We start from the raw sequence: 25,276 nt of genomic DNA on the forward strand, positions 1-25,276 counted from the left end.
TACGGTGCTCGACTGCTGACCCGAAAGACGTGGGTTCGATCCAGGCCACGTCGTCCGCATTTTGTTGGAGGCAAAATGGTAGAGGAGGCCCGTGTATACTGTGCGATGTCAGTGCACGTTTAGGAATCCCAGGTGGTCGAAATTACACGGAGCACCCCATTACATTATCTCTCATAGCCCGAGTCGCTTTGGACGTTAAAGCCCATATATATAGTGGGAAAGGGTGCACGTACGAGAAAGCAATACTTTATGCCGAAACGTTAGGCATAAAGTATTGCTTTATTTAGATTATACTCTACCTCTTCCAGCCCCGCCACGGTCGTCTAGTGGTTATGGCGCTCGACTGCTGACCCGAAAGTCGCGGGATCGAATCCCGGCCGCGGCGGCTGTATTTTCGATGGAGGCGAAAATGCTAGAGGCCCGTGTACTTAGATTTAGGTGCACGTTAAAGAACCCCACGTGGTCGAAATTTCCGGAGCCCTCCACTACGGCGTCCCTCATAATCATATCGTGGTTTTGGGTCGTTAAACTCCAGATATTATTATTATGATCTACTTCTTCCATCATCATGCATCAGGATAACCCCCCTTATGTTCATGTACTTTTGTAGATGCCGTCGCCTGCGTGAGTGAGGCCCCGCGTATGAATTTGTGTGTTAACTCTTCGGTTATGTTTATTTCATACTCTCTCTCTCTGTCCCTCCTCCAGACGCAGGACAGTTAAGATGCCTTTGCAAGCATCATCTTCAAGAGAGAGATGTCTCCGCACGTATACCACTGGAAACAAGAGGGAACTTCGTATAAGCATCATGGGTATCAAAGATTTTCTCATAAGGGCGGTTACTGTATGGAGCCGAACAGGCACGCCGGGTAAAAGAATCCTGAAGGCAGAAGCGAAGTGACCGCATGATATACATGGTGTCCATAAATGCTTACCCTAATAACAAAGTAGTGTAACTCTTAGCTGGTCGCAGTAAATGAAACATGCGTTATGCTACATATGCTTCTACTCGTTAAGTTTTGAACCTTAAATAAACATTTCATACAGGTAATAAACTTCAACATTTAAATCGCTTCAACAAGTGCACCCCTTGTAACACGCTTAATATCAAGCCGGTATTCAATCTCTTGCTGCACATTCTGCAACATGTCTGGTGCGATTGTGCCGATAGCATCTCTGATGCGTTGTTGCAGTGGCGCAATCATCAGGAACTGCTGTTTTGCATACAAAAGCTTTCACGTACGCCCAAAGAAAGGATTCTAAGGGGGTAATGACAGGTGGTATCGGGGCCATCTCTTCCAGTCTATTTGTTGGGGAAGGTTTCAATAAATCGCAGACTTCTAGAGCCCAATGAGGAGAGCGCCATGTTGCTCAAAGGTATATTGTCTTGCATATATCCTATAGCAGGAAACAGCATATCATCCACCAACATTTTCAGGTAAACATATCTACTTACGTTGCTTTCGAGGAAGAAAGATGTACGTGTCATTCACTCGAACAGAAACTTGATACAGAAACAGTAGTACAGTAGCAGAAACTTAGTACAGAAACTAGTAGACCTGTTATAAAAAACAAATGTTACCAGAATGAATATATTTAATATTTAATGAAGTCAGGGTAAACATCTATGGACACAATGTGTGCCTCTCATGACGTTCGCATTAATGAAAATTAGGTATATAAAACTTTTTGCGAGTGGCCCATTTACAGGATTGATGGTAAGTGCAAGCATGCGACAACTGTAGCTATGCACTGGCTGTAGCAATCTGGTGGTGACAGTGAGCTCACTCAAAAAAAAAAAAAGATATTAAATAAATAAAGAAGAAGAAGAAGGAAAAAAGCTAGAGGTTAAATCTAGCCATGCCGTCAAAGGGAAAAGGAATCACAGAACGCTTTGTTAATTTTGGCCGACTGTTGTATCATTTACGTTATGTCTGCTTTCAATAGACTCCTGCTTGCGCTTGAATGCCTGGACAGGACGAGCTTTCTATCCAATCGACGCACGTGCCACCGCGCCGCGAGTGCTGGCGCCAAGCTTGAAGCACGGAGCGTAGGGTGTCAACTTTTCCGCTCTTGTAATGTTGATTACAAGGAAGCAAATAATCAAAATATGAGATATGTGCATCTGTGTTGCGCTCTTCCATTAATTGCATGATTTGTGTTGCGTTCTTCCGCAACATGATCGAGTGAGTGAAAGTTGGTATCATTCGTCAGTGGCGTGCCAGGGGGTGGCACACCGGGCGCGTGCCCCACTCCCGAATTTTTTTTTTTTTTTTTTTTGCCATGCCATACACAGCACAAAATGACACTCCACCACATCTGCCTGCCCAACACCCACTTTCAGATCAATGAGGTGCCCCACCGAAAAAAATTCCTGCCTACGCCCGTCCTTCGGAACTTTCGTCCCCGAATAATAATTGTGATGTATCTTGATTCTTACACGGCTTTCTTTGCACATTGCACGGATTCTTGCACGGCCGGGAGATCCCGGCCGCGGCGGCTGCATTTTCGATGGAGGCGAAAATGTTTGAAGCTCGAGTACTTAGATTTAGGTGCGCGTTACAGAACCCCAGGTGGTCGAAATTTCCGGAGCCCTCCACTACGGCGTCTCTCATAATCATATCGTGGTTTTGGGACGTTAAACCGCAGATATTATTATTTTCTTTTCTATCAGTGCTGCACACGTGGTATCTCTAGGTGCTTCCCAGTCGCGATCGGCATGCGCGGTGTGATCGTGACACAGCATTATTTACAGAATTTCCTAGAAGTGCGCAAGAAACATTGATGCCAATTGTCGTTTTTTTTGCTTAGTACTTTGCTTACACGATGTGCCTCGATGCAACGTCACTATACAGATATTTTCGCCCCGGAAGGCCTCAACTGGCTGGCATCAAAGTAACCTAGCGACATCTAGTGACGAAAGGGCGCAACGAGCATATGACGACGCGGGAATGGCGGGAACGGTGAAGGCAGTGAAGGTACGGTACCTAGAATGCCTAGAATATGTGAAGGGCCCGAGGAACGTACCACCAGGTGCCATGCACAGACCTCAAGATTCGCAACCTTCACTTTCAGTACCTTTCAGTCTACAAATGTCATCTTATGTTCCGACTGCATTGTGCACTCCCATCTTATAGCAGCGCTCCTAAAGCACGGCATCAAGCACGCGAATTTTACAAAATCTATGCGAGGCATGCGCCTAGGGTAACTGCGCAAAATTAAAATTGTGGTGACACACGCCACGCGCACAAACTAGATTCCTCTGTAATTCGAGGGTTCCAGCCCGTATCACGGCAGCTGCAGTTATGAAAGTCGGCGGCATGTGCGCACAGGGGGGGGGGGGGCGCCACCCCTAATATTCTAGGAGGGGGGGGGGCGCAAAATCTGCCCCGTACATTGACCCTTCTAGTCACCTAAGAGGGGGGGGGGGGCACAAAATCTGCCCCATACATGGACTTAGTAGGGTGGGGGGGCGCTGCGATGAACCTTCGCCCCCCCTAATGAGGAACCCTGTGAACTTCTCAGCAATTTGTGACTGTATTCGGTCGAAGTGCACAGCACACGTTGTTAGCGCGTTTTAGAACAGGACGGAATTCTAAATTATATCCAACTTGTTATTGTGCCTCGTGGTCCCTGAACTATTTACGCTGCATGTACCTTGCATAAAGTTGCGTGTTTGATGGTGCAATATTGCCCTTGTTTGTTGAGCGTGCGCTTTATGGTTAGTTAAGCCGGTTCAGCGTTTCTTTTTGTATGCGTCTGTCTCTGTGCCCTGTTAACATATCCATATGACGGCTGTTGATTAAAAAACGAATGTCAGGCCCTTGCTCTGAAAACGCAAAAGACGAACGAAGGAGCCCGAGTCACACTGTGAGCTATTGATTGAGGTAAACAGTGCCGACTTTACGCTAAATGGCAATACATAAAGCCCAAACCAATAAATTCAGTAATAATAATAACAGTAAATTCAGGCATTGAAATGCCTGAATTTACTGTTATACGAAGAAACTACATTCAGCACGAAATCTACTTGAAAAGCTGCATGAATTTGCTTTCGAGGCTGCTTAATTTTGACGAAGCCTTTGACTGTCGTATTAGTTGTCGTAAAAGTATTTAACTTATTGTTGTGCTGTTCTCTAGTCACATTGCATTGTAATTCCTGCTTGGGCCATGTTGGCCTGCTGTATTGTGAAGTAAATAAATGGTAGTGCTCTCTCTATTCACGTGTTTGCGTGTACGTGCACACATATCAATAAGCTAGATATGACATGCGCACGTAATGACTACGGCGTTTTCGTTTCTTCGCCCGCATGCGACAGACTCCCGAATAAAACTTACAACCACGAGTGTTTTCTGACGCTAGCTGTCATACGGGAAAGCACAGGTTGCTATCATTGTTGAAGCGCCTGCCTGCATATGCTGCTTCAATAATCTTGTGCTCTTCCTGGCATGCCGCAGGCTTGATGCAACGCTTATAAAGTCCATTGGCTGCACTCCCACCGCATTCGGTCACACTTGAATTTGCAGACAATTCAAAGATAGCTTTATTCACGAGGTCGCGCTAGTGTAGACTTCGTTTGTACTCTGTAGAGAAGCACACGAAACTGATAGATGCAAAGGATCCATACACACAGCACAAGGTCACCAGATAATGGCAACATAAATCAGGCCGCGACGAAGTCCGGCGCCGCTGACGGCAGCGGCGCCGGGCTCCTGCTACGCGCGCTTTACCGCTTCGCGTAGTTAAGCACGTATTCGCGCACTTTGGCTTTAAAGCCCTCTTTGTCTCTTTGGTAATGCTCAGCGGCCTCGTTGTCCAGAGGGTCATCGAAGTTGAGCAAGTCCGTGAAAAGCGCGTTGAGACCCCAGACGATTTCCTTGAGCGTCCGCGTCGGCGCCCAGCCCATGCCGTCGATGGAGCTTTCGCGCAGAAGGCTCAGGCACACGTTTCCTTCCTCGTTAATATTCGGGTGCCAGAGGCGAGTCATGCATTTCACCTTTGGAGGCACCATGTTGTAGTCTTCGGGAACTTCGACTAGAAACACGAAGCGGCCACCCTGCCAATAGCCCTCTTCCGGCGTGATGATGAGCTCGAAGCGATGCAGAACGTCTGGGTCATCAAACTTGAGCGCGCACGTATTCGGAACGTTGGCCTCCATCTCTTGTACTTCTCGCACGAGCAACTTGTCTCGAACCGAAGCCCGGCGCACAGCTCCGGCGCTCTCGGGCACCAAGCTTTGAACAGCTTCTGTGTTGTTGTTCTGCGAGCTCTGCTTCAGCTTTTTCGACAAGGTAATCATAATGCTTGACTGCTCCTTGCCACCCTCCTCACGCACAATCCTGTTCAGTCACGAGATCATGTCTTTCGCGAACATACCGCATGCGGGAAAAGTCGCAAAAGCACTTTCGTACCGTGAAAGGTGACTCGATCAAGACGCCATCACACCACCACTGCCGACTGCAAGCGAACGCACACTGCTGCCTGTGGCGGCGCCTGTCGTCCATCGCCGTCATATTCATCACAAAACTGTTTTGCACTATACTACGGGATTAATTTGACAATGCGTGAAAGTAATACTGCGAATCTGGCAAAACTTGTCTGATAGTAGTCTCATACTACATTTTATTCGCTGGTTGAAATTAACCTGTGCCCCGTCGTTATCGAATCATAACGCCGCTGCTTGCCTTTGCCCCACCTCTACCGCCTCTACCTCCGGCGACACCACACCCGCCAAATTTGTACCATTAATATATTCCTCCCAACTCATTGCAATGCTATCACGTCACTGTAAAACGAGAAAAACACGAGTACATATGTAGATGAGGCGAGTAGTGACATCTTGGTTTTCGTTCGTAAACCGGACAGCATTGTTCCAGCTTCTCTACTCCTCGCACGGAAAACTTTCGAAGGCGATCGATCTGATCGAGCTCTATCAAACACCTACAACCGACCCGGTATGGGAAACCGATTCCTCGGTCGTGATTGGCTCATACGCGTAGCTTCGAAAATGGATTTGGTCGCGATCAGACCCGACGCGGACTAAGCTCGATTCAGATCAGTTGCTGATACACGGTCAAAACTTTTGATCGCGATCAGACCCGATCGTGATCAAGACGATCGCGATTTGGATCCAATCCGGATCGGCCCTGACAGGGATATAAACTGCCCGTGTGACATAGGGGTATGACTATTTTGCTTTAGGTATTGTGTGGTTCTGTCGTCCATTCGGCCTTTTCAGCGCAGTGCACGTGACACGAACAAAAGCACAGAAGATGCGTTCTGAACAAGTTTATCCCCATAGGGCTCGTCTGGCACCCATCCCACTTAGGGTGCCTTGATGCGCGTTTTGTTGCGCACACATCGAGGCACACTAATCCCACTGATGAGACTATTGATCACTTATTCTTATTCTGTCGCTGCTTTTAATCTTCGATAAAAATTTTAAAATACGGTTTCGGACAATTTGCATAAATAAATCTTTCGAATCCGGACCATCATTCTTTGGGAGATGCTTCACTATATAACCCTGCCACAGGGATGTTAGCTCAGCTCTAGAGGCATATTTAATTGCTTCAGGGTGATTTTTGCAAGAAGTTCTCAGCAAATCATTTTTCCTTAAATTTTCTGCTGACCTCAGCATTAAATTAGCTTTATTTTAATACCACCCGAAACATGGCCAACCCCTTACAGTGGGTATGCACCGCCACTAAGAGAAAATTAAGTGAAACAAGTTAAAAATGTTCGTTTTATACACGAGGTTATAACGCTGATTACTTGCAGGTGTTTTCGTGATTTCAAGAGCTCTATTGTTTCCTTTTGTATCTTGTTTATTTTTGGAAGATATTTGTTGTGAGGTATGAAACATGCCCTAAAACTCGAGCGTTCTAACGTGACCATTTCTCTACAGTGAGCCGCAGCAACATAAAACACATGCACCAAAAAAAGGGGGGAAGGGGTGTATCTAAGCCCATTTCTGTGTGAAATGTGTACTAGCAAACATTTTAAGCATGGTGTTTCATGAACTTTCAGGTACAGCTAGCCGAAAGGCTGATTCTGTAGAGTGTGCCTGTTTTAAAATGAAGCTTTTTTTTTCTTTTTCTCCAATTGTGGGCACTCGTTAACTCCGAGATGCTGCCTTGCATGAAAGGTCAGAGCTCTGCTGTCTCATGCAATGGGGTCACGAAGTTAACTGCTCAAACTGCCGTAACTTGTCATATGGTAATGGGTGGCTGGTGGCCGTATGCACACCTCTTGTGTACATGACAAATTTTGCTTCCATGTACACTTTATTGGCTATTTTGCATGTCTAGCTCTCATGAAGTCGAGCTCGTGAATTCTTCCTTTTGCAAAGTGCTAGCAAACCAAAAGATCCGCGCTTGCAACGCCCAGTTAGAGGCTTTACCAGCTGTGTATGGGAAAGCTGCTTCACTTAACTACATCTGAGTGCCTGGGTGGGCCTCCCAACCAAGGCCGACAGAGGCTGCAAGCACAGCAAGACGAAGCGGAGCTTCACGTTTTAGACATTTTAGGCATGTCACACCGGGCCCGTAGCCAGGAGGGGGGGCTCTAGGGGCCCAGGCCTCCCCTGAAATTTTGGTGAAGTAGGTGTTTTTACCAAAAATAAATAATGAAAATAGGTGTTTTTCTCAAACAGTCAAGGTTTTCAGCAAGTGCCCCCCCCCCCCCCCCAAAAAAAAAAAAAATTCCAGGCCACGGGCCTGTGTCAAACCAAAATGCAAATTCTTAGTCAACCTCCATGCAACAATCGGTGTATGACGTACACTGCGAAAGCCACAGAAAATCACTCCAGCCACCAGGCTAGCAGCAGCAATGCTTATCTAGAGATGAAAAAAGTGACTGGTTCCCTTAACAACTACTACACTGTTGCTATTTGCCTCCATTCATGACATGTGACTTGTGCAAACTCTTGCAGCACATCTGATATATTTGGAGCCTCTGCTCAGTTCTTTCCTTTCTTCATGGCCTAAATTGATAGAAGGGTGCAAAACGGAAAAATAAAGGAGGAACATGCCGACATTGAGTGTGGACACTAGCCCAACAAATTGTTTGATACTTGCAGTGCAACATACACAGTATGTTCTCTAAATGCACAGTGCTACACAGAAACGCTAGAGTGATGCTGAAAGACAGGGTAGGGTATGTGAAAGCAAGCATTTGTGGTTGCTTGTAGTGGTTCAGTTAAATATTAAAGCGATGACACTGGGAATGTTCTTCTCGAATGCTGCAGAAGATACACCACCATTTCCAAGTTGCAATATCACTTTCACCACTATCTCTTCACACTTCACACTACTTTCATATTCAGGAAATCAAGATGAACTATAAGCCGTTGCTGTTATACTCTTTCCATCTCTCATTTCAACAACTGAACAATGCAAACTATTTCCATAATAGAGTTCTTGTGTTAATTACAAAGCACTATTTCCCATGTGTTTTTTTTTTAATGCACTACGGAAGCACAGTACAAATACCTTAGTCTCCTTTTCATATCCTTTTCTCACAGGATATGTTTTGGTCCCATCACACAGAACAGATGTGCAGCTGTGTGCAGGGGCGTAGCCAGAAATTTTTTTCAGGGAGGGGGGGGGGTCCTCCTTGATCTGAAGTGGGGGCCGGGCAGGCAGATGTGGTTGAGTGTCATTTTGTGCTCTGTATGTCATGGCATAAAAAACATTTCGGGGGGAGGGCACGGGCCTGGTATGCCCCACCCTGGCTACGCCACTGACTGTGTGCTTAGAAGGCTTTGTTATCTGCAATGTATCAACATGAGGCTTCTCACCTATAAAACACTTGTTCAGTCCCATACTTGAGTATGACTTGGTTGTATGGAATCCACACAAAAAATTCAATATTGACGAAATTGAGCCCAAAAGAAAGGTGTACGCTTCACTTATATTCACTATGACAAGCATTTTTGATCTAGTTTACATATTTACTATCTTCAGCTTGCCATTCTTTTTATCATCACCATGTTGAATCTTTTCATGCACTAATTCTCCATTACCAGAAACTACATCACACCTGCTAGATCTACATATACTAGACATTATCATGACTTGAATATACCTCCTTTTCATCACTACATTGACATCTTTGTTCAATCTTTTTGTTTACTCTAGGAAACAATGGAATGCTTTGCCTAGTTACGTCCAATCTGTGATCTTCCATGCACCGGTGGATGGCCACGAGAAGTGGAGTTTAGCTCCGACCACTGATCTTCAGTGGACCCAACTGCTCAGTGAAGAAGTTGAGGAAAAGCAACTGCTAGGGACGAGGGTAACATTGATTCACCCGTAGGTCCCTTGATATATTGATTAAATTATGGTATGAATGATTTGATAATGTTGCTGACATGATTTTAAAAAGCCATTTCAGGGACTCTTGAATGAAACTTCATGCTTGCAGAAATTCAGTGTCCAGTTAATGTTTATAGGTATTCCCACAAAATAGTGGCATGTTGCACATATTGTTAGTTGTACACTTCACATACAGGTCATTATGCTTTCTCTTTGCATCCTGCAGCATGTCCAGGAGGTATCTGTATATTAAAAAAAAACAGGCCATCTGAATTATAAACATGCTTTGTAATGCTTTTTGTACACTTTTCGTGTTACTCAACTTGAGAAAATGTGGGGGTTGCATCCTTGGGAAAAAGTAATTGTTATCATTGATTACAATGCTACTTGCCAAAGATGACACAGCTTTTGAGTTACTATTCTTACTTTCATTAGGAGCTGTAGATCTAAGTGAATGTATCAGTCTAGTCCGTGTGGTAATTTGGCTACTTGGGACGAGTAGTGCAACGATATACATGACATTTGCTGTTCTTAGAATAAAAACAGCTTGAAATAAACAAACCCAAGAAAGTGCGGTAAGTGATCACTTCCTTGGAAAATATATGGAGTACCGTTTTACAGATATTTCAGCAAGACTGTGCCCAGTTCCAGTTATGATGAGTAGAGCTGGTCACACTACTGCCTAATTTTTTTTAATGCACGCGACATGAGAATACCCATGAGCAAGCTTGTGTGGCTTGGGAAAAAGAATTATAGGACCACTACAGCAGACTATCTGTTCTCCAATGACGTTTGCACAACTGGTAAATGATTGATGCTATGACAAGTCACAGCAATTGCTTAATTACCATGGTAATCTTAGCAATTAGCATGCAGGGGCAGGAAATGGCATTTTTGACGTTACAAGACATGGACAGGTTCTGCTTTAGGTGGGCCCTATAAATTCTGTGTAGAAAGTGGTTTTAAAGAATGCATGTATGTATTACTGTAGCAAGTATGCACCACTATTTCATTGTATATAAATAGGATTCTTCATTCTGATCCTTTGCAAATGTTTTACACTGAAGCTCTTATACGCTAGTTTCCAGCGGATCGCTGCGTGCGTAGAACGAGTGTTTAGACCAAAAACAGAGGTTGCCGTGTCGCCATTGGCTGCTGTGGTAGTACGCCTGTCACGGCTGCTGCCTGTTGTTGTACGGTGGTGTATTGGTAATGGAATAAAAGCCCTCTGCAGGACAATATGCAAAGCCGACGTGGAGATTTCGCACACATCAGCAAAAATTATGGCTTTGCAATAGTTTGATGCCAAACACGCATCGCTCCGTGCACTTTTTAAGAGGCCGCTCAAGATACTGACCGAAAACAGTGTTTTAGGAAAGACCGCAGTTTATAATAAAACACTACGCTTACGCATCCCTTAGACAACTCTCAAAGAAGATTTTCCGCCAATCAGCTCCACTGGTCATCCACCTTCACTGAGTGAAATGGTCTCGATTTTTTCTTTTTTTTAATTCGGGAAGGAGGGTAGGGGAGATAGAAACTGGGCATCGTTTTTTTAGAGAAGCCGGAAGAAATTGGAGGTATTGCCATCTGGCAGCCCTAAGTTTTGGGATTTTCCTGGTAACATTTACAAACAATTAACACAGGCAAATAGTCTTGTTTTGGATAAGAATATTCTATTTAAACAAGCAAAACCATTTGCAGGAATGTGCAATCACAAAGCTGCTTACAAATCACGTCACGAACTCATGTATGAAATCATTTGCCAGCATTATGAATACATTACCACAATAACATAAATGACAGATAGACATGTTTGGTGATCCCTTCCTTGCTTTGTGCATTTTTTTTCAGAATGAAAAAAAGAAAAGACGAATAGTAGTGCATATAAGCATGCTTTCAAATGCGATGCTTTTTTCTATCTTGCATGCCCTCGTTGACGTACCTTATCATATGCATTCCGAGCATTTCTGTGTCCATCTTATGCTTGCCACTGCATAGGATGGACACAGTCTTTGTCTCATTTTAGTGGTTTCTTCTATAAACTCTTAAAACACAATTTATAGAGTACCAACCAGCTCAATCAGCCACCTTTCTTTGAACATAGCGTAGCTCTGTAAATGGCTCAACGTCACTGCTACTGTTTGAAGTGCATAAAAACGTCAGTGCTGCATTTTCATTCTAGCACATGAACACTGTTTATGTGTGTTGCCTGTGGGAAATGCAATGCAATGCGCCATTGTCAAGTACATAAATGTCCAATTCATATAAATGTGCCAATTAGACAGCAACAAGCTTCTGCTCACTCAAGGTTAGCGGGCACTAATGAAGTATGTATTCTTATACAGCTGGCTTTTGCTTGAGTGCCAAGTGAAAACAAGACATTTATCTGATTCATCTACATGAATAATTTTAATCCGATATAATTTGACCACTAGCTCAAACAAGGCAGACAGAGTTGATTAGTTTTGCAATGCCACCATTTATTCTTACTAGATTATGAAATGACACACCTTGGAGAAAAATCAAGGTTCAGCTTGACTTTCATAAAACTTGTTTGAAGAGCAAAAAAGCGGGAATTTTTGGGTTCTACCTGAAAACAAAGGACTGGATATATATAGTTGCATTGCTCACAAACTGGATGTGTACATTTGTTTTCCTTTTAATATTTTTGGGTTCTATTGCATTGGGTTTGCCCATTGGTGCCCCTCTGATCACTTTACCATGACAATAGTGGTGACAGTATTACCAGCTTTGTGGTAACTGTGACATTAGGTTAGGAATATGCTTGCACTAGCATTTCTCACTTCTGTTCCTACTGTACTACTATTGCAAGCATGATAATGCAGGTGCAACCACAGAGAATGTTCAAGGTAGTATCTAGCTTTGTGGTGCAACTAATAGATGTACAAACACATTGAGATTTGAAAGAAACCACGACTGCTACTGCAGCAAAAGTTACAGTACCGGCAGGTCAACTTTTTTCTCTTCTTTTATTGAGATTACGAATTTTACGATCCTATGACTCCACGTTCAGTTCGTGCTTCTCATGCACAAATACGTCCCTTGTTTGGTACATTTGTCTTTTTGCTGCATGGTTGCAGAGAAGATCATTTTGATACTTCTTTATGGGAAACAAGTGGCTGACGTGGTGTCTTACGTAGATATCTGTTAATGAAAGATTACTGTTTAGTTATGTATTATATATTGAACTTATTGTGAGTGCTTGAATAGTGATGAGGTGTTTTCCCTAACAAACATAAACTAAAAGGGCAGCGAATTTTGTAGTACATTGAAAGGACGAATTATTTCAAAAGTTGTGCTCGGATTCCTGCCAAGCAAACAAGACATCACTGCTGTGCAGCTTGAATTTTCCATATTAACTAAATTGAATAGTTAAGGAGGCTAAGTAGTGAGTATTTTTAATAAGCCACTTGGTCATTGCTATTTGTTTTGCAGGCAATGTCTGTCTATTCCAGGAAAGGAGAACAAACAAAAGAATAGAGGCAACATAATGTAGTGTTCTGTGAAGACTGCAAAAATGTGTTAATCAGTTTCAGATCTGAAAAACAAAAAAAAAGTTATGCAACACAATTTTCAAAAGAACAGACAGACAGACTAGTTGGTATGGCATCGTATATACTGCAGTGAAAAAGCAACACTTAGACGATAACAGTAGAGAGCGGGACACTGCGTTTACGCAGTGTCCCATCCTCTTTTGTCATTATCTTTGTTTCTTAGAGCAGCAATGTACATGGAGTCTAGGTTGTATGCACCTATACAGATGCCTAATTACCAGGCTTACCCTGATTAGATGAGAGTAATGCTGGTCCTGTTCATCCTTTGCATTGTGTTTGGTAATCACTTAAGGTGTCTTTACTTATATTTTCAACAAGGAGGCTATTTAAATAATATATAGTGACTATTTTTATGGCCTGGTTGTTTCCTTGCCTTGTTCTGTACCACGCATATGCTGGGGATGTATAGGCAATGTGCCACTGTGTTAACTGGCTCCTAGCAATAGTTGGTGAGCCCTTTCATGTTGACCAAGATGACGGTTAAGAAAGGGAAAATAGACAACCACCCGTTTGTAGCACGAAGCCACAAGGAAATCCATACGGATTTCTCAGAAATAACGCCTTTTAGTTGCCGAAAAATTCGTCCTGGTCCGGGGATCGAACCCGGGACCAACGCCTTTCCGGGGCGGTCGCTCTACCACAATTGAGCTAACCAGGAAGCTAGCAATTGGCAGCGCGAGGGCGAATTCATCGACAACTCGAAGCAACTGGACACATATTGCAAATTAGTTCTGCGGAATCCCGCAAGGTGGCGGAAGGGTTAAGAAAGGAAAAATAGACAACCACCCGTTTGTAGCACGAAGCCACAAGGAAATCCATACGGATTTCTCAGAAATAACGCCTTTTAGTTGCCGAAAAATTCGTCCTGGTCCGGGGATCGAACCCGGGACCAACGCCTTTCCGGGGCGGTCGCTCTACCAATTGAGCTAACCAAACTAGCTCTGCACTGATGCAGAGCTAGTTTTTCAGCAAAAACTAGCTCTGCATCAGTGCTTACTCATGTACTTTTCAATCTTATGTTTGGTCTAATTATTGCAGAGCCTAAGCATGCATAATTGATATGATATGTTGGGGTCAGTGGCACAAGGGCCAGGTCTGGCCAAAGAGCACCATCTAGGCGATAATTAGTTTTCAATGGAAACATGTAATTTTTGTCAGTAAAACACAGTTCATTGCATTTCAGCTGCACATAATCTAGCCTACTGCCTCTGCGTGGCATCCATGATGATTAAAATGGCCCTGAAAAGTAAGTCTTTGGGTTTAGAATAACACAGGGCTGAGCTAGTTGGTAAGTATTCATTTTAAAAGACAGGGCGTGCAAACATGGACGCATGAAAGAAGTCAAGACACCACAAACGCTGTCGTGTCTCGACTTCTTTCTTGTGTCCGTGTTTGCATGCACTGTCTTTTAGAATTAAGTCTGTGATAATTTACAGCCTAATTTAAGTACTATCAGCAAACAACTGAACTTATTTAACGATTTCTAAATATTTGCATTGCTACAGATTGCAGCGACACTGCTCTTCACGTTTTCACCCACTTATTTTATGTAGAGTGACTTAGTGATGTCATTTGGGTGAGTGACATGCTCCCATATTATGTAATACGGAATATGTATATAAAACATGCTGCTCCACTAACAGTACCTTCAATAGCATATGTACGCATTGTACTTTGTGTAGTACCTGTAAAATAAAAACATAAATGCAATAAATGCAGTAAATGTAGGTGTTTCTTCAAAGCAATGGTGCTTTCTGCCTGAGAACATGGATAGTCAGTCTGTACACACATATGTGAGAAAAGGAGTGAGAGAAAGTTTCTCAAAAAGTTGAACTTTGAGTCCGCACTCAAAAAGGGTGAGACTGTTGCGGCACTTGTGACGGATGCTGGTAGGACACAACAGAAATCTGAATGGTACATGCAAGCACTCGTCTTCTTGTATTCTAAGCATGTGCCACTAGTAAACTGCAGTGATGGCATGCTGTAGAAAATGTGAGCAATGCATTTCAACTTCATTGTGAGGCCATTATCATTGCATCGGGAAAAGCAGATGCCACTTGTGTCATCAAACAATATTGTGCTCCAGAAGATGGGTCAAAGAAACGGCTGCATGGAATCTGAATTAAGGGGAACACCTTGGCTTGAGATGAGGGTAATGTTGAACCACTTACAATAGTGAGAAATGACTTCTTGTTGCTAGACATTGCTGTATGCTATGTCAGCCAGCTGAAGTGTCACCTTTGGGAAGGCTTTGCCATCAAATGTAACCAAAGGTGTCACTTTTGGTCACCTTTGGGGAGGAGTGATAATTAAATTCCTGGTAACCTGCAGAAAGCAGCCATATTCTTAATCATCATTGCTTGTAAACTTTCTCTTCCGCAGCATGTGCCAAGTCATATTAACTAGAAGCAATTGGTTACTTTGCTTTTCAACAAGCACATTTTATGTCTTGTTAGGTGCCTCAGTGTTTGTAGTATTCTGTTTCCAAGCTTAATGATGGCAGTAGTGTGCTTGCTATACCTACTGAAGGTCTCTTATTTGTTTATTGTGTCTCTTATATGTGTAATGCCTGTATGCGTCAGCACAAAGCTCTAAAGGGCATATTTTTTTCCTTATTATTGTAGGTGAGCAATATGATGCTGTTAAGATTCTTACTATGGCAGCATTCGTAAGTGGCTGTGCAGCCCAAAAAGTCATCAAATCGGTTACAAGACAGTATTTGCCGTTGAACAACGCATTTATTTTCAATGGCATGACAACCACTTAGGGGGTGTTTCTTTTGCGGTGAGCAATTGCAACTAAGGTAGGAAGGTAAAATTTTTGTAAAAAATAACCTTTGAAATAAATTATGAATAAAATTTGGTTTAGCGATTCATGATTGATGCACTGACAAACACGCACACACAGGAAGATGGTGGGCTGGCACGGTCGACACTCCTGAATGCATTGTATAGACATAAACTACTCTGCACTATGTCAAAACAAAAAACTGTGCACTAAAGATGCTGTTCTCATAGGCAAGCTTTTTCTAGCAATAGTGTATGTCATAGATAGTCACTGCATTTGCTCTATGCAATATATGCATCTTTGTCATTCCCTTAAAAAAGAGCACTCGCCTCAAACGTGGCAAGCGTTATATTAAATACTTAAGTGCCCACGTCCAGAACGCACAGACACATGCCCGTCACTTCATGCAACTAAAACCTCCTATGCATCCCAACACGCCACAGTACCCACACAAGGCTGTGGCAGTCTTTCGGCACATGAAAAAGGACTCGGGTTTTTGTATGCACGTACACAATGACTCTAGTAGCACAAATATATGATGTGGAGAAGACCTGCATATCACACACAAGAAATTATACATAGTATTTAGCAACATCTGCTGTGTTCTGGGAAGCACATCACATGTCATGAGCTACCTTAATGCAGTTGTTTTTAAAAATGTGCTTGCATAAAATCGCACTTTGTTTTGATCACATAAAAAGAAATATGCAACACGTGATGAAGTAATTACAACACGTTTTTGAGAACCACCCTGTACACCTCTTTTCACTGGTCTAGTACAGTGCCCGTAGCTCTTGGTAGCATGTAACATAAAATTGATACAGCAATAAATAAAGTGAGCCTGACCAGAAAGCTGACATTACCAAGCAAGGCAGCTGCAGTAGCTGGGCTACCAGGTTTTGTTCCCCCACATGTGAAAATATTTTCACTTCAATAAAGCTGCTTCTCTCTCTCTTGCAGGAGACACTCACTGCTAGCAAAGCTAAATTACCCGCGCACAAAATATTAGCCCATTCCTTAAAAATCGTTTGTGGTCCATTCTTCCATTTATATATATTAAAAACAGCAAAAAAAGCACTGACTGGTGCATTTCTTTGGTTTTCAATATTGCAAGCTTACAGCTACAAAATGACCCGAGATTGTATGTAGATTACTTTTGACTCATAAACACCTTTCAGCTTGAGCTTCTCTATCTCCTTAATTCTTACTGCGAAGTTATTTCATCTCGCAACGTCAAGCACTCAGCATGTTAGAAACTTAAAGTCACCGGTCTGTGCAACCCATTTTTGGAGGATTCAGAGTTTCTTTGTTTCATGCGAGCTCACTCTAAATATGCTGGATGTGTGCATTTGCAAATGAGGTACTTCGCAATCATTCTGCAGTATAAAGCAGTGAACAATGTTACCATGAGGAAAACGTTCCAGGTATTCCTGGCTAAATTAGCTGCCTTTGTAGTTTGTCTACGCAAAAAGCATGCCCATATTGCTTGGTTAATGCTGACTGTAAGAAGTCTTCATTTGGGTGCTGGCCTGAAGTTGAGTGCTATGCTGTTGATGCAAAAGCGAAGACGTGTTGGGAGCGGTCCATCATTGAACACATGTCCCAGGTGAGAGTTGCACTGCAAAGATTAGGATGAATTGCACATGAAAAGGTACTACTTTCACATGACTGCAGAAGTGACATTTAAAAGGGCCCTACAATACTTTTGAGGGAGCTTGTTGGGCAGCACTGAGAGTAGAACCATAATGCAGCGTGCCGTTCCCTCATGCAATAGATGTACATCAATGAGTGGCACTCAGGCAATTCGCCGAAAATGTAATGCACGATTAACATTCACAAGATATTGCAAGTAGTGTGACAAAAAACCTACAGCATGATGTATTAGGATCACTTTAAGTACTGCATAGCCATGGGTGAGATGTTGCAACCAGCAGAAGAACACTTCAACTAGTCAAGTGCTTGGCATGCCAACCGCCACCTTGTAGAAACTGTAATCATAGAAGTGATGCCGTGGCACCTGAGATAAGATAGTGTGTTGCCCGATAATGGAGGCCACGGGGAACGCAATCAACAGGCTGATCAGGCTTGCAAATCGTGGTGTGTGAACTTCCAGTAAACCTCTCCTGCTATCAGTGCCACCCTATGATGTCATAAAGGAGTGAAAATAAAATATGAGTTGAGGGCAATTCTAATTTTGCTTGTGTTCTAAAGTTTCTTGGGCCAATAACTTGGGCTTGCATGTGTGTTATATATCATGATTCCTTTTGCACATTGTTCCTTACTATTCTGAGGACGGATCTAAAGCAAATATGGCAGCTTGAAAAAATGCAGCAAGGTCCTTTTAAAGGGACACTAAAGGCAAATAACAGTGTTGGCAAGACATAGATTAGTACATGAGAACATCTAAAACATCAAGTATTGTAACATTACTCTAGCAACCAAAACATTAAAGTAAAGGTAGGACACAACTTACGACTCTAGCAGAACGTTCAGTAGTGGCCCTGTAATGGTGCCAGTAGCAAAGACCCACGACGGCCACTCAGGAAGCGAAAGACTGGCCAGGGACAAGCTACAGACAAAACGTCCTAGACCTCGGTCAGACCGGACGCCACAGCCGCTGCTGCTATCCTTCAGCTTTCATCTCAAATTAAGTAGGCACGAAGGTATAGCGATGTCAGCCGCCATAACATCTTGCTGCAGGCCCAATATGGTAAAAAGATCATTGCAATCAGTGGCGTAGCCAGGTAGGCGGATTGCAAAGAGGAACCCCCCCCCCTTTCCGGTAAACAATTTTGCCGACGCCTCTGATTGCAGTGGATTGTAAGATGGAATAAAATGCTTGCTATGCATTTCTATTCAATTATTGGTGAGAATACCTTCTTGAAGTTAGCCTAGGTGGTTCACAAACCCACATACATCCCAGTGACAGTTTCCTCTGAGTAATAGCCACCAATCTCAAAGGCTGTGCTTTTCTGGGTACTGCGAGCGCCATATTCAATGGCGGGAGCTGGAAACGCATCAAGGCCGCAACGATTACGACAACATCTCTTGACAACAGCGCAGGTGACGCAGGTGAATAAAAGGTTTTGTCGCCGGTGCACTGCTTAATCATGAAACTCACTCTCACTGCAAGTAAAAGGAAATGCTGCATCCATGTGATGTTGTGATGTGATGTCCTTGCCATGCTTTTGAGTTTTAGGCAGGTTCTAGGCAAGAAGCCATAGCACTGGCTGTCAGGCAGTAAAGGGCAGTGATGGCATAAGCGATATCACACTTCCTTCTTGAGGGCGGGTAACTTGGATTGCGCTAGGGGTGTGCAGATACTTGAAACAAGATTTCTACTTAAAGCATTTTCTTGGCACAAAACAAGTGCTGTAAGGTTTCTGGAATGATATTTTAACAATGCACGTTGACTTAATATTTGCCTTTAGTGTCTCCTTAAGCATCAATTTAATTGTACAGTGACCTCCAAGATCGAAGATTTTGGTGCAAGGATGAACACTGTACTCGAAGTTTTTCAAAGCTATTAACGAAGTGGCACCGAAGTAAGAGTCCTGCCATTTGTTTTCTTTATGATAGACACATCCGCTGTCGTGCATGTGCTGGAGGAGACAAATTCACTGTGCAGTCAGTGACCATCTAGAAATTTTATGTCATGTTTTTTCCACACAATATATTACACTGATAACAATATAAGAAAGCTATTGCTTGCTACTACATGACACTTTTCATCCTAGAGTGTCAACAACTGTTGTTCATATCTTAAAATACAGAACTTAACAACACAATAACCCACTTGTGACGAAGATTGCACTGAACTGGAACCGCTTGCCTCGTCCTGCTGTCTCTATCAAGGGCGTCCTAAGATTAAAAATAGCAGCCTTCTTTCACCTGCTGTAAACTCGCACGTATTATAATTCTGTCTTGTCTATGTTTAAACCCATTCTCTCCAAAGCCTAATCAGCCTGAAAGTAATGCACTAATGAAATGAAAGTGGAGTTGCTCGGAAGAACCATGTCTCAGAGGGTGCGAACACAGAAAGCAAGTACAGTGCACACTTGTGGATGGTGCAGGTGCTGCGTTTTATTGCGATAGCAATTATATGGACAGTCTCGGCTGGAAAATGTCCGTCCCCGTCGCCGTCATTCACCGTATATGTATAAGTATGTATATATATAGATAGAAAGGCCACAAAGAAAAATAATTAAGAAATTCTTTCCGACGCGCGGAATCGAACGGGCGACCTCTCGCTTTGCAGCCCGCCGCGTTAGACGTTAGACCACGACAGCACCGTCTCTCAGCCTGCTAATGGCGAGCTATTTATATACACCATGTAATTCAGCATGCTTTCTTAGTGGCCACATAGATGGCGCGACGTGCGCGCGTGTTGCGCGCTTTAAAGATCGTCGCCCCGCCCCTGCGAACGCCGTTGCTGTTCGCTCTACAGGGCGTCGTCGCTTTCGTGCGCTTATCTCAAGGAAAGAAGGGGCGGCCGTTGGGGTGCTTCGCTTCGCTCGTTGCAGCGGCCGCGTTTGCGAAAGGAGCGCGCTGTTCAAACAGAAATAAGTAACAACTGTGATGATTAGTTCGCGCTCGTCTTGTGTGTACCTGTTCGTTTGTTTCGTGCGTCCTGCTTTATGTTTGAGCAGTGCGCTTCAAGTGTCGAGCTGTGACGCATTAGTTCGCGCTCGTCCTGTGTGCGTTCTTTTCGTGCGTCCTTTGGGCTCGAGTGACGCGCCGGCAATTTCGAGCTGCTTTCCGTTCTTCGCGTTACATTACAATTTATTGCTATCGCAATCATTGATTCGCCGTTGCGGCGAAACTGTGACTTTTTTTATTTTGTCACAGACTTTAGCATGAGTCCTGTGTTCGTTATGCTACAGCTGCTCCCTGCAGTGAGTGGTACAGCAGTATTGATAGTACAACTGGATCTGGCACAGTGGCAGAAACAGTGGAAGAATGAAAATATTGCAGCTGACAAGATGTGCTGATAGATGGCAATGAAGGAAATGCTAGAAAATGAGTGCACTAATGCGGTCGTCATCGCTCCTTGCACCAATGTGACACATATGCTCATGACAAAATAAAAATGCAAGTACGACATGCATACTTGCAAAATTCACTCTCTAGAAAAAATAAAATAAAAAAGGCCATCGAATAAATACTTCCCCGCCATATCACATAGCACAGATGCAACTGAAGGTCATGCAGTAACATTACTGTTTCATTAAATTGTAACAGCAAGTCTCACAAAATTTTCCTGCCACATAAATCACAATGGCAGCAAGACCTCCAGTGACAAAAAATTGACATGTGAAGACTTCTGCAAGATTCTGCATAGGTACAATTTTTGTCACGTATGTCTTAAACGTTTGGATTAGCTGAGCAAGAAGTGGCACATTATTGTAACTATACACTAGAAATGTGCCTTTAGAAGTATACACACCTTAGCTTTTAACTCAAATTTGCTACATTTTCATATTGTTGCTTCCCCTATCTGGTGTGAGTGAACTTTGATGCAGCTGAAATTGCAGATTCCTTAGAGGTTAATCAAGCAATGAACACTTTATCGCTAGACAGAAGAGAAAAGTAACACAAAGAAATACACAACCACTCTAAAGCTGCTTAGCAACACTTTTTGATGCTGATCTGCTTGTCAAGTGGCTTACTGCTGAAGTGATGCTTTAACACATTTTATCTCCCCAACAAAAAGTTAACCTTGCGTTTCTGTTATCAACAGCCTTGCATATGCTATCACAAATATGGTCTGATGGGACGTATGGGTGACACGTTTTTTTCCTTGCTTGATTCTAAGTTGCTCAAAATAAGCTATGTTTCAGAGAAAATAATGATTCTGCCAGTAAGTTGCCTTAGCGCCATACTATACTGCACCAAAATGTTCAACATAAATAGCTAGACGATTTCAGCCATAACACTGCATTAAAGTCTATAACTACTCAAGTTGCATCATAGTTGAAACTTCTCATTCCCTTGGTTAAGTTATACCTTTCACAACAAATTGAAAAGACCAGAAGTTGTAAAAGAAAGGAAAGCTCCCATTTACCTTTCTGCAGCAAACTTCTGTTCGTACCATGCCATGTGATGTGTCCTCTTTCCGTAAAATGCTTGAGTTTGACTCGTCACCGTCCACTGTACCTAATGCCATAAAAAATGATGGCCAGCCACAATTCGAGACAAATTTGTGTTCGGAGCTGGAGAAAAAAAAAAGAACACATGGCAGCTTTAGGTCATTAGTTATCAAGTTTTGTGAAAAAAAGAGCAAATATTCTTAATTTGGCATTTCGATAACGCAAAAGCAGTAAGACACAACTACATTTACCCTTGCTTCTCCACACTTACAAGTAGAGCCATGAATTTTCATTTGGTGTTTTATTGTGTTTGTTGAGTACAACTACCAGCTATGTGAATGTTGGTAAAAAGAAAAAAAAGTTCGCAGCTAGCGCTCATCCGTCATCCCGTTTCTTCTGTTAATTTGTGTTTTTCGCACTACAATTTGTCATCTACACGCCCAAAGAGCCACAATTCCGAAAAACGAAAGCTGTTAGGAAATGCCAGCACATCAGACCACATATTTTTAACTGCCCCCAAAAGCTGTAATTGGGCATATTTATTCACAGTCAGCAAGACAGTGAGTCACATACTCTTGTAATGAATGAATGAATGAATGAATGGAAAACAAACAAACAAATACTTAATTTCTTATTCCGCTTTCTGGCTGTACTCACCCCTGATGATTACGGGTTTAGAAAATTCAATTTCATGCTTGCAATATAGTTCTTTTTTTTTTGTAACAGATATTTCATTGCTTCGTTGGTTACTAATTACAATGGTGCTGCCATGAATCAATGGTAAATAACACTGTTTTACTTACATTCTACAAGCGTTTGCCATGAAGCACTAAACAGCACTCAGCAGCTGTTTTGACGTACGTGAAGATGGTGTGCAAATGTCAAGAAGCTGGTGGAGTATATGTGTGTGAAGATCAGGATAGTGCAAGCAATTATGGCGCTTGATGCATGGTGCTCGACATGTTTAATTAAATAAGTTACGCTGATGGAGATTAAACATCTAAGAGAACAGCGTATCAGCTGCGTATATACATCTATACCACACCTACCTGAACAAATCAGCACCGCAGGCAATACATGTATACGTTCCCTTCGCTTTATGGTTGACCCACCGGCCCCTGTACGCCTGTAAATATCGGTAAAATCAATTACGTCACGGCTGCTGCATACAGATAGACAACAAAAACACAAAGCTGAATTTGTCAACAAGGCCAAGTACAGCATTTCAGCTTCGCATACACGCGTACAAAACAACACCGGTAGTCAAATTACATGCATGCACTCTTCCGTGGCACATTGCGCAAGTCAAAACCACGCCCGACGAGCCGTACTTAAAAAGCAGCACGTTGCAACGTAGTTATAGAGCGACACATATGTACACAAATATAAAGAGTTTACTGTCAGGCACTATGTGAAACAAAATACACATCCAAACCATTGATCTTATACTGTGAGGCTACAAATGACTGACTTTCGTAGAGAAAAAGCAAAGAGTTCGTAACTTACGGGTTCCGTGCCTCTTTGACGACAAATATAAAACTGATCAGGCGTGAGTTTCTCACGCCAGTCCTTTTCAGTCATGTCCTTGACGTCCTTCTGATCTGCCATTCTGAGCAGATCTGCAGAAGTGAATTGACGAAATTACAAGCTGGTTCTCAAAATTTCGTAAAGGAGCTGCTATGCACTGTAAATACAGCTGTGCGTTGTCACTTACTAAGCAAGCTAGACTAGAATATGAAGCTAGGCAGCATTAGATCCACACAAAAACCCGTTTGGAAAGTTGAAGTACCCGAGAGGTGAATAGATCGGACGGCAGGCTTATTATTGGATGGCTGAACTGCCCGTGCCGCGGCTGCCCTAAAAAGGCAGTCGCCTATCCCGCTCAAGAGAGGCTTCTTCACGATATTTCGGGCGATGCACAGCGCAGACATTCCATATTAAGTTCCAGCAGCGAACATCATCCAACACTCCCCGCTGTTACAAAGCTTGGGCCTATCTGACAGTCGATTTAATAGACGAAACAAACTTTGATCTCTGTAATGAAGGCATACGCGCTACACCACACCGCTGCCGCCGCACAAACCGCACCAAGCAAAGCAGACTACGCTCGCGCGAATTGTAGCCGCCTAGCGGTACATTGTGCCGTGCGCGCCCTTACTGGCATCTAGCGTTGCGGACTGCAGTTACCGTGAGACGCATCACGACACAGCTTCCAGCCAACGCCTCCTCTAGACAGATGCTGCGCGTGAGCCAAAAACCTCCTTGCCCTACCCTTTCCCTCCTTCACCGTTTCTAATGGATGGATGCTATGAGCGTCCCCTTTAAAACGGGGCGGTGACATGTCTGCCACCAGGCTCGAAAAAAAAAAAAAAAAAAAAAAAAAAAAAAAAAAAAAACCTTCCTTGTTTCATGTTGGCCAAATACCTTATCTACATGATTAAATCTATGTTATTATACCAAAAAATATAAATTCACGGTCCATCTCTCTGCCTCTTAAGGCAGAATGACCTTATTTTCCCCCATTATTTATTTTGTTCTTTATCTCTACTTTTCTGCCACCAATACTCTAACCGTCTCTTACTTATTTCTATCGCGGACGTGTTCAGCTTTCCATTGTTGTCCCTAAACCCAAGGCTTCATGTAGACTCGTGCCCACACGTATACCTGGGTGAATATCGCCACATTCAATCAGTACATGTTCCCATCGTTTCCTTAGTTCCCCCGCAGCATGTACATTGTTCTTCTTCGTTACTAATCTCGCTTTATAACTACGCGTTCTAAGGCAGCCCGACCTTGCTTCAAACAGTAAAGCGCTTCCCCTGAATTATCATAAAACCTTTCCTCCTTATTTCGTTTTTTTCCTTTTCGGTAGTTACTCAGAGCCGGCTTCTTTTCCATCGCTGTCATCCAATAAGTCCTCTCCGCCTCTCTGACCTTCCGCTTAATGCTCTTGTTGCCATATCGCCCGCACTGCCAGCCGTATATTTACTGGTGAGCCTCCTAGTTCTTTTTCTCCACTGCGTGTCAACGCTTTTCTATACAAATACCTGAAAACCTTCTCTGCCCATCTACTCTCCTTCATTTTCCTCAGCCTCTCTTCGAATCTCATTTTGCTCTGCGCTTCCCTCACTTCAAAGCCTGTCCATCCCATATCACCCTTTACCGCCTCATTTGTCGTCTTCCCGTGAGCGCCCAACGCGAGGCGGCCCCACCGTCCTTTGATTTACATCCATTCCTGATGCACCTCTGACTTCATGCACACCACTGAGTTCCCAAATGTAAGCCCCGGAACCATCACACCCTTCCACAGCCCTCGAAGCACCTCGTACCTATTGTATCCCCATAAAGCTCTGTGCTTCATAATTGCAGCATTCCTCTTTCCCTTTGCTACCGATGCTTTCTCTTGTACCTCCATATATCTATCCCCCTCATTTACCCATACTCCGAGGTACTTGTACTCGCTTACCCTCGGTATTTTTTGGCCCTGTATTAAGACCGTATGGT

General features: G+C 43.3%; 2 protein-coding genes and 1 non-coding gene across 6 annotated transcripts; all 3 read right to left on the reverse strand.

The window, feature by feature from the left end:
• Nucleotides 1–4,520: 4,520 nt before the first annotated feature.
• Nucleotides 4,521–5,480, reverse strand: LOC119375891 (NEDD8-conjugating enzyme UBE2F). Its single transcript, XM_037645924.2, has one exon. It carries the CDS (start codon nt 5,298–5,300, stop codon nt 4,728–4,730), a length of 573 nt encoding a protein of 190 aa, XP_037501852.1. The 5' UTR covers nt 5,301–5,480; the 3' UTR covers nt 4,521–4,727.
• A 3,947-nt stretch (nt 5,481–9,427) lies between these two features.
• On the reverse strand, nt 9,428–23,884 carry LOC119375902 (peptide methionine sulfoxide reductase MsrB). Of its 4 annotated transcripts, XM_037645931.2 has the most exons (7): nt 23,562–23,884; nt 23,279–23,391; nt 22,822–22,898; nt 21,748–21,895; nt 14,543–14,581; nt 11,832–11,911; nt 9,428–9,560 (listed from the first exon to the last, which is right to left on the reverse strand). In XM_037645931.2, the coding sequence occupies exons 1-7, from the start codon at nt 23,701–23,703 to the stop codon at nt 9,443–9,445; spliced, it is 717 nt and encodes a 238-aa protein (XP_037501859.1). In that variant the 5' UTR covers nt 23,704–23,884; the 3' UTR covers nt 9,428–9,442. The 4 variants fall into 4 exon arrangements, with proteins under 4 accessions (XP_037501859.1, XP_037501875.1, XP_037501879.1 ...); XM_037645947.2 differs by lacking the exons at nt 9,428–9,560; nt 11,832–11,911 and adding an exon at nt 12,460–12,486 and having other exon boundaries at nt 23,562–23,880; XM_037645951.2 differs by lacking the exons at nt 9,428–9,560; nt 11,832–11,911 and adding an exon at nt 12,725–12,880 and having other exon boundaries at nt 23,562–23,880.
• Nucleotides 13,479–13,554, reverse strand: Trnas-gga (transfer RNA serine (anticodon GGA)). Its single transcript has one exon. It is a non-coding gene; the product is annotated as a tRNA-Ser (tRNA).
• Nucleotides 23,885–25,276: the final 1,392 nt, after the last annotated feature.

The sequence above is a fragment of the Rhipicephalus sanguineus genome, chromosome 1 (assembly GCF_013339695.2).
Source record: "Rhipicephalus sanguineus isolate Rsan-2018 chromosome 1, BIME_Rsan_1.4, whole genome shotgun sequence".
NCBI lineage: Eukaryota > Metazoa > Arthropoda > Arachnida > Ixodida > Ixodidae > Rhipicephalus > Rhipicephalus sanguineus.

Coding starts and splice junctions, on each gene's coding strand:
- LOC119375902 (XM_037645931.2), bottom strand. CDS start 23,703: ATGTCTGCGCTGTGCATCGCCCGAAATATCGTGAAGAAGCCTCTCTTG. Junction 23,392..23,561: donor CCGATCTATTCACCTCTCGG/GTACTTCAACTT, acceptor TCACTTCTGCAG/ATCTGCTCAGAATGGCAGAT. Junction 14,582..21,747: donor CAGAAGTTTGCTGCAGAAAG/GTAAATGGGAGC, acceptor TTTATTTTACAG/GTACTACACAAAGTACAATG.
- LOC119375891 (XM_037645924.2), bottom strand. CDS start 5,300: ATGATTACCTTGTCGAAAAAGCTGAAGCAGAGCTCGCAGAACAACAAC.